This window comes from Psammomys obesus, unplaced genomic scaffold (assembly GCF_907164565.1).
Source record: "Psammomys obesus unplaced genomic scaffold, mPsaObe1.curated_primary_1811, whole genome shotgun sequence".
Classification (NCBI taxonomy): domain Eukaryota; kingdom Metazoa; phylum Chordata; class Mammalia; order Rodentia; family Muridae; genus Psammomys; species Psammomys obesus.
Genome location: NW_026596039.1, coordinates 21,947,502 through 21,960,949, shown reverse-complemented (window position 1 = coordinate 21,960,949; position 13,448 = coordinate 21,947,502). Strand labels below are relative to the sequence as shown.

Sequence of the window (13,448 nt, the reverse complement as noted above, 5' to 3'; positions counted from 1 at the left end):
ACAGCAGTGTTCCGAGTCATTCTCACATGTGCTTGGTCACATACCCAGCAGGGACTCACCCAAGGCAGCAGTCTCCCTCTGTCACCTCACACCACCCTTAAAAACGGACAGGGCCCAGGAAATGGAATTTAGGTATTTAAAGGCAAGTGGCAAACACCTCTGCGGGCTTGGCAAGGACTCTTCAGTGCTTTCAACCAGTTCTTCCCAAACTTGAACTTGATCCAGACGGCTTTTTAAAACTCAAATCCTGTGCCTGGAAATATGGCTTAGTCAGCAAATTGTTTGCTCTGAAAATATAAGGACCTGAGTTTGATCCCCAGCACCGAAATGAAATCAGGATGCGGTGGCGATACTCTGAAACAACAGCACCAGGGAGGCTGAGCCTGGCAAGGTTCCTGCTCCATCAGCCTAACTGAATCAGCAAGCTCCAGGCAAAGCAGAGACTCTGTCTCACAAAACAGGAACGGTAGCTAAGGTCAGCTTCTGGACACACAAACACATTCATCCCCGCATCCCCGTATCCCCGCCTCCCTCTCCTCGCCCTCCCCCAACACCTCTCAGACCCTGCCTCTCATTCTGAGTTTCAGATTCAGTAAGTCTAAAAAGAGCTTAATGAATCTGATTTTCTAATGAGATCCAAGGTAATGCTGATGTTACTGGTCTGGGGACCATGCTTTCAGAATCACCTTAAACTTTGCTCAACCAAATCGAGGAACCACACTGGTAAAACCTTCCCTTGTGGGGTTCAAATGGGAATTACAGTGACCTCACTTCATCACTGCAGATGGGAGTACACTTTGGCACAAACTTTGTAGGAAAACAAAGTATCAGCACCATCTAATAAACCTCAAGGTTAGGTATCTCTAAAGAAACTGTCAGAAATGAAAGACACAGCAATAAGCCATTATAATATGTCAGTGTGCAAAACTGGAACGGGGTAGTCCGGTCTTACAGCTCAGACCTGCTAAAGCAGGGGTTCTCAAACCAGGGGTCGTGATCCCTTGGGGGGTTTCCTAAGATCATCAGGAAACACAGATATTTTCATTATGATTCATAACAGTAACAAACATAACAGTTGTGAAGTAGCAACGAAAACAATTTTATGGCTGGAGGTCACCACAACATGAGGAACTGTATTATAGGGTGGAAGCTTCAGGAAGGCTGAGAACCACTTCTCAAAAGGCAAGCTCATCGTTTTTACTTTGCGTCACACTGCTCCTTGAAGGACAAAGGTGGCTGCGTATAGAGAGGTAGACATATGGAAATTATATACATATGCAACAGCTCATTAATCACAGAAATCCCCATAGTGGAACATGATGCCACCATCAAAGCACCTAGGGAAAGATTTCAATGACAAGATAAAAATGCTTGTGTTGTTTTACTCAGTGAAGAGCCCAAGACAGGCTGGGTAGATGCTACCAAAGCACCAGACTGTCAAACAGGAAAATCTGAGGTCAATCCCCAGAACCCAGGAAAACAAGCCAGGCATGGGGCTGGAGAGATGGCTCCCACCGCTCTCCCAGGGCACTGAGTCTATTTCCCAGCACAGAAGTGGACACAGGGTGGCTGGCAGAGTCCTGCACCTCCAACTCTGGGAGGTCTGATGTCCTGTCCTGGTGTCCTCAGGCACTGCAGGCTTGTGCACAGTTCACCTTCAACACATACACGCACACACATGCATGCATGCACGCACACAATTGAAAGTCAACCTAAATCTTAAAAGAGAACTCAGGTGTGGTGGCGTGAGCCTGCAATCCCAGCGCGGCAGAAGCGGAAACAGGTGGCTGGGCAACTTCCAGGCCAGTGGGCGGCCAGCCTCAAACAGAAGAGGGTGGACGGCACCCAAAACACAACATGGGGGGTTGTTCTCCAGCCTCTATGCCATGTACATACATGTGCAACTGTGCGCACACAGACACGCAATTCACACACACGACAGGAAAGCCAAGGCTACAGAGTTGCCTGTATGGCACATCAACGATACAGTATATCAACCTTTCTACCCCTCTCTGTTGCCACCTCACAGCACACACTGCAATGTCAGTTTGATGGTTGAATGGTAGCATTTTCATGCATTAAATGCTGTTTCTTTCATACCTAATCTCCTGAAATAATATCCCCACCCATAATGCCTCCTCCTGTAGTGCCCTCCCCAAAGAGGCTGCGTTAAAGAGACCTCATCCTTCTAGTTGGTAGGTGATTGGATACTGTACAGACATCTGAGCCAAGGTGAATCCATCAGTGGCCTTGTAAACCTGGAGTGGCAGACTCCCGGCTGTGGTTAGGCGGCTACTGTGCTGTGGACAAATGCAGACGCAGGGCTGTGAGGGCCGTAGCCAGCCACTAGAGGAGACTGCTGCAGGCTGCAATTTCACCAGCTCCCGCAGTCAGTACAGTGCGAGCTCAGAAACCACGCAGCAAACACTCGCCGCACCCAGGAAGATGCTCTCAGTCTTCCCTATATTCTTCTGGCCTTAAGCTAATTAGAGTGGGTTCCTCTTCCTTGTAATTATGTCCCAAAGTAACAGGTTACTATTCATTTATATAACTTTCTTTGTTCTTACTCCCCGGGGTGTTTTAGTTCTTTTGTTAACAAGAAAATATGACTAAAATTACAGTAATGAGCTGTAGCAAAACAAACAAAAAAACAAACAAACCCATCAAAACAAACATATTCAGTGGAGAATTTTTTCTGGATTCCCTGTCCCTCCTCAGACACTTCTATTTCTTACACCCAGCTTCACAAACTGGAAGGTTTTGTTTGGTTACCTCAGCGTGGTACAGAAACCGGGAGACAGCTTATTTTAAATTTGGAAAACGTCAAAGCAAAATTCTTTTCCTGTACTGGGCTAAGATGATCCCAACAGCAAAGACCAATGCAGAATGAGAGTCGCCGAGCTTGGCTCTCTGCATTTACAGACCCGAAGCCTGGGACGGATGAGTCATGGCAAATGGGATCGGGAGGGGCTGCTGCGGGCCAGCCCACACTCTGTCATCAGAGCGCCACACAGAACACCACACAGCTCGGCTGTGGTTTATCACGCGTAGAAAGCGCACAAACGTTGCGCAGTTGCTTAGCAGTTCTCTGGGAGCCTCCCGGGTCACGTGAGGCCGCTCTGATGTGGTTCCTGGCAGGACTGCTAGGAATAAACCTGAAGGGTCCTTCCTAACCCAGTCTCCCAGGGTCCTCGTGTTGGTTTTTCAGTCTTTCTTCCTCCTGGGAATCAAGTCTTAACTACAAAATGGTGGAAATTCATTTTTAGACTTTCAATATGCTGGAAGATCTTTGAGGACAAGGACGGATTTTTTTTTTTTTTAATTTGGTTTCTGTGGTTTCTGTTTTAGCCTCAGTTTATTGAATGAATGAAAAGTGTTAAAAATGACTGTGAAGACGCGAGCCTAAGGAATGAGTATCTGGACCTTGAGCTTATTTGGAGGTTCTAGCAGGGAAGCGCAGCTACTCACATACCTCGGGGAAGGTTGTCCTGTTCCACTGAGCGAGCACGCAGCTTCGCGAGGGACTCACACGCAGTGGTGAGGGAGGACAGGGACACCCGCCTGGCAGGCCAGATCAGCTGAATCAACCATGGCCATCAAGGGGGTGACAGATGTCGCATGCAGATCGCCCTCGCATCCAGGAATGGGTATTTGGAAATAACATCCCAAGATATCCAGTTTGGGGGATCTGAAATCATGTCCTGGAAGCCTGGAATAGTGTTGGAGATAAATCTGTGATGTAATTTAGACTTTCCAAAAGTTTACATGTCCTAAAAGGAAGTTTGTCAAGAAGGAGAAAATTGCTGGCATTTTTAATTAAAAGAGGCAATTTACGCCAGAAAGGCTCATCAAGCAGATCCAAGACAGCTGTTGTCCACTGTGGAAAGTTATTTAGTTCTAAAACTGTAGAACACAGAGAGAATCGGGAACATGTTTTTCTTCAAGAGTTTCCAAAACCCATGAGAGAAAACACGTGGGAGCCAAGTTGGATTTAAGTTTACATCTGCAATCGACCCAATTAAAAATATACTTACTTATTTGTATTGGGGTGTGTGTGAATGCGCCTGCTTATCGGCATGTTCAGATGCTGGTGGGGCCGGAGGTTTCAGGCACTGTGAGCTGCTGGATGGGGTCTGGGGAGCTGAACCTGGGGCCTCTGCAAGAGCAGCAAGTGCTTTGATCTGTCGAGGCATCTCTCCAGCCCCCAACTGACCCGATTGTAATTTATAATTATAGGCTATTGTTGTATCATTGAAGTAAAACACCATGTACACTCAAAACTACTAACCAAATATATCAGTGTAGAAGAATAGGAAGATGAGGGCTATGGTGAGGAGAGAAGAGAGTAATAATTGATATTTTTTTTCTTTTTTTAAGAAAGTCTGATGGCCAGGCAGTTGTGGTGCATGTCTTTAATCCCAGCACTTGGAGGAAGAGCCAGGCAGACCTCTGTGAGTTCGAGGCCATCCTGGTCTATAGAAAGAATTCTAGGACAATCAGAGCCACACAGAGAAACTCTGTCTCAAAAAAACAAAAACAAAAACCAAAGTCTGATAAACCACCGGTATATCAGGTAGTCTTTGCTGCATAACAAATGACACCACAACTCGATGGATTAAAACACAGTGCTGACTCATCTCACAGTTCCCGGGGTTGACTGGGAGGTCTGTGCTGGCAGGCTCAGTGCTCTATGGCTTCCTCATGTGTAAGGAGAGCCTCAGTGGCCCAGTGTCATCATCCACACAGGGACAGTTGGAGAACTCTTTGAAGGAGCCAGCTGCTTCTCTAGAAGTCTTGTGCATTCTCAGCACGAAGTAGTTTTCCGTGTAGTCCTGGGGTCAGAAACACACCAAGGGGAACCCCATTGCCCAGGTTCTTTTCAAATCTCAGCTTGAGTTACCTTTCCTGGTAACTCAATTGGCCAGAGTAAGCCACGTTGTCAACACAAAGTCAAGAAGTGAAAAAACAGATTTTATGTTTTGATGGGAATGCTGAAAGTTTTTGGTCTTTAACGCAATCTATCAACTAGGCAGTACTGTTAGTGAAGAAATAAAGCATCAGCAGAGAAAATATAGAAATAACAAAGGCACAATCCTTGGCTGTAGAGATTCATTATTCCCTGGTGGCAGTAGCTAAAACAATACCTGAATTAAAATTTAGTCCAACTAGAAACTTGTCTAAGGATTATGTGGTTTTAGCTATCTCAGTGTGCAGCATAATGTTGAGAATATGAAGTTACAAATACCATCCTAGAATAATAGCAGACATGTCCCAGGTGTCTGGGATCCTTCTGGCCTAAACGGGCAGCGGTAATTTCCTCGGGATACTTCCCAGCCCCCCCCCCCCCCCCCGGTAGCATGGGGAGAAGATCTACCTTTTCTTTTCCAGGGGCAGGAAGTCCTGGTGGTGGAAAGCAGATGAGTGTGACAACACCTGGTAGCTGAGTTATTTACAGCAACATCAGGAATTAGACGCATGTGAATGTCAAGCCTTGCCTCAGAGGGAATCACCTAAATTAAAAATAAACTTAAGAATAGGATCTAGAGAGAGATTGCGGAACATTCAAAGGGCAGGTACATGACAGTCACGTAAAGCAGTTAAACAGTCTGGGTTTTTATGCGTTATTACTTTTTTGGTATGTGTACGTACACATATATGCCATGGTGCACGTGGAGAGGACAGCTTGAGGGAGTCAGTTCTCCCCATCCCCATCTATCTGTGGATCCTGGGGATTGAACTAGGTCACCAGGCTTGGTGGCAAGTGCTTTTAATGGCTGAGCCATCTAACTGGACATAAATAATTTTTTAAGTTGATGAGCTAGGGAAGAGTCTTATGTCATCTATCACTAAACAGTTGTGCAAGTGTTGGGAACCACTTCACTGCATTTTCTCCTTGACAAATTGAAGCATTCTGATTGGTGGATTTTCCAAGTTCTTTAAAGCTCTAACCTTTTCAGGGGAGCTGGACAATGAAAAGAATGGACACATACACAAAATGAATGAGTCTGTGATTGACAGGGTCTTCTTCACAGAGCACGGGGAAGATCTGAACTGTCTAGAGCTTTAAACACGTGGAACACCTCTATCCCTACTATAACAGCTATTAGCTGAGCATCTGAGAAAACACATTCAAGGAAATACAGTAGTCAGTGACCAGGTGCATCTTACCAGAGAGCTGACAGGACCGATTGGGTTTGATCAGAGCACTCTAGAGAAATCCACTAAGCAGGACTCACTAGAGCATCCAGATTCATTACTGAACAGTTTCTGAAGAAGGGTGGGTTTGGGTTTGTCGGAAACTGGGAGGCTGGTGTATTAGTTAGTTTCTATAAGGAAGAGACTGATATACTCAGCATGTAGTAAGAGGTGATTTAGTAGATTGCCTTATAGGATGTGATTGTACCAGAGATACTAGGAATCTGCTAGTTGCTCAGTCCACAGGGCTGGGTGTCTCTCAGGCTGGCAGGTAAAGCCAGCAGGACTCCTGGAGAGCTGCTCATCTTCAGACACTGTTGGAAGCCCTAAGAAGCTTTCTCTGATATTGGATAAGAAATGCAACAACAAGAGAGATGAAAAAAACTTGCCAGGAGAAAAGCAAGCAGGCAGAAGGCAAAGTTTCCGGTTTTCATCTCCTTTCACCTGAGCTGCCAGCAGAAGGCGCCGCTCACACTGAGAGTGGGTTCTGACTGCTTCAAATGATCGGGTCAAGGGATTTCTCAAAGGAGTTCCTAGGGCCTGGCATTTTAGTTGATGATAGACCTAGTCAAAGCAACAAACATGCTCAACCATCACAGTTGGAGTGCTGAGAGCACTGCAGTTAAAGCTCACAACAAACAGGTAATTCCCCTGAGCTGCGGCTGCAACAAGCGTGGCCTAACTCCCACAGTTTCATGCAGCTCCACAGTGCTACCTCAGGTGCCCAGTCTTCTCTCATCACCACATCTACTGTCTCCATGAGATTCAGGGTATTTAGCATTCAAAACATTGCCGGAAAATGAGCCAGTGAAGAGAGGACAGGCTGAACACGGGCTTCAGAAGCACGACACATGGGCCAATCGTCAACTGTGATTACAATCATTTTGTAACACGAAGGAACATAGAGGAACCAAAATCTGAGAAGGTCAATATTACATTTATGAACGTTTTGAGACAGTGGTATTAAACTGAACAGGTGTGGAAGGGCAAGGGTCAATCCAAAACAAAGAACAACAACAAAACGCACACACATTCGAGGATGTGTAAATTGAGTACATAATTTTTCTCCAAAAATTGTGTGTTTGCATTCCAAACAGTAATAGAATACGACTTTTTAGTATTCTAAAGAGAAAGAGTCCAGGCACCCCCAGATGTGGGATCATTATTGCAGAAAGAATACTGGTCTGGGAATTGCAGCTATAATGATTCCAGCCCCCCGAGGACGTTAATTTCTGGATGAGTTTGGGTATGGAAAGGGATTACTATCAGCAAGCCTGTCTTCAGCAGTAGCCTCACAGCTTCGTTCCTCAGCCACTTTTGACGGGTCGGCTGTCTTGGGGACAGGCAGTAGGGGCTCCCAGGTCCGGCACACTAGGTCCCTCAGCCAGCAGTGGCCTCGGGGAAGCTGACTTCTTCCTCACTGTTGGTCTCCGAGTCGGGCTTCCCGGCCTCGGCTCGGCGGAAGAGCGCAACTGGGGTTCCAAAAGAGAAGGTTCTGGGTATCTTTCTCCAGCTCTTCCCGGCGACTCTTCCAGGAAAACAGGAAGGCGCAGGGAAAGGGAATCAAACTTCCCGCGGGCAGAGCTGAGGCGGGTGGTAAAAGGACAAGGACCGGAAGTCAGGGTTGCCATAGCCACCGATGTGCCCGGCCTCCTCCCCCTCTTAGGCTCCTCCGGATCTCCCGCTGTTTTCACGCGGCCCGAAAAAGAGCAGAACGAGGAAGTGCTGACGCACCGGGCCCCACAGATGCACCCGGAGGCTAGCCACTCGGCCGCCCGGCAGATCTGGGGCGAGGACCAGACCGGAAATGGTGGTTTCTATGGCAACCACTGAGCGGGTTGCCTGGGAGATGACCCCTTTTGGTCTCTTTGAATCTTAGCTGTAGCATTACCTCGAAGGAGGATCGAACATCCTGGACAGTCTCCTGCCATGATTCCCGGGAAATACCGCTCCGTTTCTGGCCGGGCAGCAAACAACGTGAGCTGGGCCTTCCTGCTTTTTCTTCCTTTCCATTAGTCTTGTCCTCTCTGCCTGGAGCCTTTGTCGTAGGTGATGGGCTGCAGTACTGGGACCAAGGCTGCTCAAGCTATTGTCTGACTGAGGCTAGGGGTTCCTGCGCTAGTCCAAACCACTCCGAGAGTATTTGAATATTGTCTGATAGATGCTTAAAATCCTGTCCAGGATCTGAGCTCCCCAGGAGGTGGAGCTGGTCTGCTGGGCAAACACTGGGATTCCTTTAGTTACCCCCTACCTTCTTTCTTTCATTTTTCAATTGAGAAAGGAACCTGTTCTTAGACACTCCCAACCTCCTTCATTCGAACACTGACATATTGACTGGCAGGAAAAATTGTGGGGATCCAAAGCCTGAGGTAGAAGGTGGGTTAAATTGGTGCCTCCGAATTTTTGAAAAATAAATCAATGAAAGCGTTTAATTTATAGACATGATTTTACAAATCTGCTTATTTTCTGGTTACTTACCAGAAAAGCCAACAAAGATGGAGCATTTGAGTGTGTTCCAAGCTTTAACTTTGTACCATGTGTGTGTGTGTGTGTGTGGGGGGAATGTGTGCCTATAACATTTTGTAATTTAATTTTTACATTTCAGGTGAACTGTGGACTTCATCTGGTTATTCAAACGTCGTCACTTCCTGACAAAAACAAAGTAAGATTTAATCATATTTATATTTGTTGAAAATAAATTGTTAAATATTCCACACAAATAGTTGCATGATTAAAAATAGATTCTGACTTGGGGATTCTATTTTGGTCTTCAATGTAAAGTATATTCTGCCTACACTCAACCAAATCACCCCTCTTGTTTCAATTTAGGTCATTCCATTGACTACGAGAGCCCTATTCCTTACATTTAAACATTTCTGGAGAAGGCATTTCTTAAAATTGGTTGTATGACATAATTTAATTGAGAAATGCTTTTATTTCTTAGTTATAGGTAAAATGATGGTGTCATTCTAATGGTAGTGTCTCAGGAAGGAGAAAATATGACAGTTTAGGAGGGTTTCACTCTATGCCTCATTTCAAACTAGAGAAGAAAAACTAGCTTAGTAGTGAAAATATTGTTACAGTGTTTTTATAATGTATTAAGTGTGAGATTCATGTGTGTGTGTGTCTGTGTCTCTGTGAGCCAGAGGAAGGTGTCAGATCCCCCAGAGCTGGAGTTACAGGCATCTGTGAGACACCTGTCATGGTTGTTAGGTGAACCATGAAACACTGAAACATCTTTCTACACTCATACCGTTTACTTGTAATATCTTGGAAATTTCTAGAATCTCTGGGTTTTCATTTGCTTTCTGAGATTTTTTTTCTTCCTTTCCTGCCTCACCCCAGCACTCACGTATACTCACCCCCTCTCCGCCCGTGCTATTTGTATACAATACACTTCTGCCTTTAACTAGAATGTACATTCTCAACCATCACAATTCAGTTGTTCTTTAAAAAGTTGTGAAATGGATATCACTGGAAGAACTCTTTAGCATAAAGGCTGGAGTTTACAGACAGTAGCAGAAATAGCATAAATGAGGCCAGAGCTGGGTGAATGGATGGGACCTCCAATTAGGAGGCTGCAGCTGATTAATTACATTTAGATGTGAAAGTGGTGACCACTTCCTTGTTTGAATCCCCTGGTATTTGGTCATGTCCAATAACGACTGAATTAATGGAAATGTATTTATCAGAATCAGGCATAATGGACTGTTTGTGAGACTCTCCTGATTGCCTTTGCCAGGTCAGTCCTTTCCCATTACAATGCTTTTAGGAATGCTGTGTTTTCAACATCCTTTAGGTACCATTCACTTCCGTGTGTGTAAACTCGTAGTGTTGATGATATGATGCAAATGCTGACGTGAAAGGGTGGGTGAATGAGAAGCATCATAAGTCTTTGAAGATATATTTTAAAACCTTTTATGGATAAACACGAGGTCACTCTGGTGTTTGATCTTCAGTTCTGCTGTGAAAAATTAGTTAAAATAGTTAAAATTCTTTCTTTTCCCTTTGATTTTTTTCAACACAGGGTTTCTCTGTGTAGCCTTGGCTGTTCTGGACTCGCTTTGTAGACCAGGCTGGCCTCAAATTCACAGAGAGCCTCTCCCTCTTATGTGCTGGGATTATAGGCTTGTGCTAACGAGCCACTCTTAAATTCTTAAGTATGCAATGTTATTGTGTTACAATTAGACATATAAAGGATTTAAAAATCAAAACAGTTCTACTTTAGCTTTTATTGTTTGCATTTTTTTTATTGAACAAATAATCCTTTCAGTCATTGTGTTTGTGAATCGTATTTGTGGAGAATGTGGAAGTATTTTAGTCTGATCTTGTGTAACTGACTTTAATTTCGTGTCTGGAAAATTTCACCTCCTATGCAAATTCCAGTTTAGCCTATTTTAAAGTTTACAACTCAGCGCCATCAAGGACATTCTCATTGTTGTGCAACTATCTTGTCTGTTTAGTTCTAGAACATTTTCATCATTCCAAACATAATTCCATATTCATTAAGCAGTTGCTCCCTATTCCCTATGAATCCTAAATCCCTGGAAATATGCTTTCTGTCTTTATGAATTTTCTAACCATGGCTAGTTCATATAGATGGAATCTTATAATATGAGGCCCTTCTTGAAGTTTTCTAGGGCCATCCCTTTTAAAAGTACATTTTATCTGTTATTTCACTGTAAACTTCATTTCTGACTGTTAATTTTTTCTTCCCAATATCTTTTCTTAAACACCGCTTTTCAGCCTGAACTAAAGCTTAATAGAGAAACACCACCGTTTCCTGGTAGACTGTTACAGCATGACCTGGAGAGAAACTACGCAAGCAGACAAGGTACTGACAGTAAGCAGACTCAGATTCATTTTCTTTGAACAGTATTATTTAATGTTGTTGTACAACTAGAGCCAAATAAACCTGAATTACAAAATGAAATAGTTCAATTGGTTACAAATTTGGTTTGATTTTTTTTTTTTTTTGTTTAAATCAGAATTGGCAATATAGATCGTACACACAGACACACACGCCATAGTGTATTGCTTCCAGTGCATTTTTTTTTAAAAAAAAAACAGGCCCTATTTTAGTTTGAAACTGGCTTACAGTAGACAATAGGACAAGAATGTTCTGATCATATATTAGAGATAAAAATAATGGTTAATCAGTAAAACAGATGGTATAGGAAGACAAGTATTTTGAAAATAAGAAAACAGTGGAAATTCAGGAGTAGAAAGAAACTGTCTTTCTCCCACATTGTCACACGATCGCAGGCATTTCATCATCTTTAATGCCTTAATCTTGGCGTGACTCACTTGGGGGTTTGTTAAAAGTTCAGGTTCTCAGTGCGTCTCTGTCTTCCCATGCTGATTTGGCAGGTTTGGGGTGTGCATTCACGATGCCACAGTCACTCTGACAGCCAGCCGTGGTGCTGATGTGGCTTGTGGACCACCCTAGGCAGGTGCTCATCACATGAGGGGGCTGTACTGCTGAAAGATGGTTTTAGAGCCAATGGAAAGCCTCCTTGAGAGCATTGGATTCCAGTTGGGCTAGTTACTCAGGTGTGCTAGTGCTAGTCAGTTCTGGGTCCTTGGCTATAGCCCCACCTCTGCCTCCTAGGAACACTTGCTTCCCATTTCTCTGCAACCCTCTCCCATGCTTTCTGGCTCTGTAGCTTTTTCTGCTGTGTCTAGATGTCTGTACAAGAGGGCTATTCAATAGGGGCTCCTCAATGATCTATTTCTTTACTGTAGGAACTAGGCGCAGTATTGAATAGTTTGAATATTGATTAGTATGTCTTTTTTTTTTTTTTCTTTTTTAAGTATCTCTGGGTCTTCCTCTTGGACCTGTATAACCTTTTTCATCTCTTCTCTTTCCTACATCCTCCACCCAAAACTTTGTCAATTCCTGGAACTGACATCAGCTTAGTTCTAGATCTGTATCTGTAGTGTGGAAGCGTGTGTCTTGCCTCTTTCATTTGGTTCCATGTGCATTCTAGATTGTGCGCTCCCTTCGCTCCTGTTCCGTGGGTAGCTGTAGACTCAAGGCTTCAAGTTCTCAGCAACAGGTTATTTTGTGTTTTCATTGTGGATTTCTTTCACATTTTTTACATAATATCTTACTTTTCCATCAGCTATGAATAAAACATACTCTCTCACAGTTTTTTTTTAGGGTTAGAATAAGGAATTGGTGGTAATTTTGCATAATCAGTGCAAAAGCACTACTAGATACTTGCTGATGAGGAAGTAGTGGGGATGTATTGATTTTATGAACCCCAGAGGCAAAGTTTTATATATAAAAGCCATCACTCATAAAATACAAAATAAAAATAAGTTTAGGCAGAAATTGAATTGACTTCTATTTAAAAGATCCATTCAAAATTATTGTTTGTGACAAGACATTCTTTGCTATGTCTCAAATGTGGACTTGATTTCCAGTGCACCTCTTCCATGCTTAGGCGGTGTTGTGTAAAGAGAGCCGTGCAAGCTATAGCCGTTATCTTGACTTCTGTACTCAATTTTCTACAACTCAGAGCATACAACTCTGGAAAAAATTTAAATTCACAAAGTTTAAAATAAATTTAAAGCTTGTCTGGCAAAGTTTGGCCTCTTACATCTAGCCCTCCATAACCCATCCCAGACATTTATTGTTTTTTAAAAATTAGCCATGCATGCAGCATCCAGCACAACATGATCAATGGCACTCTCGGTCCAAGCACAGGAGCTCAGTGTTTCAGAGCTAGTTCCTCTCACCCTCCATGTGTGTTTTCCTTCAGGCCTGTTGAGGTCACTAAACGTTAGTCTTGTGTCCTCAGGGTTTTTTAGAGCTGGCTACTCCATTGGTGCTACCAAAATCTCATCAAGTCCCATAAGTAATCATGTAAAATCTGTACACGGTGGGGAGGAGGAGACAGTGCTCACTGCAGCGGGCTGGGCTGCCCCTGCAGCTACCTGTCCGTCTACCGCCTCTCACATGACCATCGTCAGCCTTCGAGCCTACACCACACTGAGTGTTAAACCAGCTGTAGGCCATTTTTGCCTCTGAGCACTTTATGGCACCTCCTTCTATAAAATGCAGGAATTTCTGATTTTCCTTTTTTAATAGAAATAAAACCCATATAAAGTGGAAGAGTAGTTCATGTACTGGTTGCCTCCTGCTTCTGAACTCTGCTGAGATGTAAAATGAGGCCAGCTCCCAGGAGCTTACAGGTCTGGAGGGGGAGCCGGGACAAGTGTGACAGAGGAGGGGCACAACCTTCTGT

At 44.0% G+C, this 13,448-nt stretch overlaps 1 protein-coding gene across 3 annotated transcripts in view; it reads left to right on the top strand.

Moving 5' to 3' along the window:
• Positions 1 to 7,932: 7,932 nt before the first annotated feature.
• The window catches only part of Lrrc49 (leucine rich repeat containing 49), a 95,424-nt gene continuing 89,908 nt past the window's right edge, over positions 7,933 to 13,448 (top strand). For 2 of the 3 annotated variants that reach the window (XM_055622283.1, XM_055622281.1), the window contains exons 1-3: positions 7,933 to 8,172; positions 8,801 to 8,857; positions 10,942 to 11,029. In XM_055622283.1, coding sequence (XP_055478258.1) covers positions 8,125 to 8,172; positions 8,801 to 8,857; positions 10,942 to 11,029 — 193 coding nt within the window. In that variant the 5' untranslated portion in view covers positions 7,933 to 8,124. Of the gene's footprint in view, positions 8,173 to 8,800; positions 8,858 to 10,941; positions 11,039 to 13,448 lie in introns of all 3 variants that reach the window. The other variant, XM_055622282.1, reaches the window with a different exon arrangement.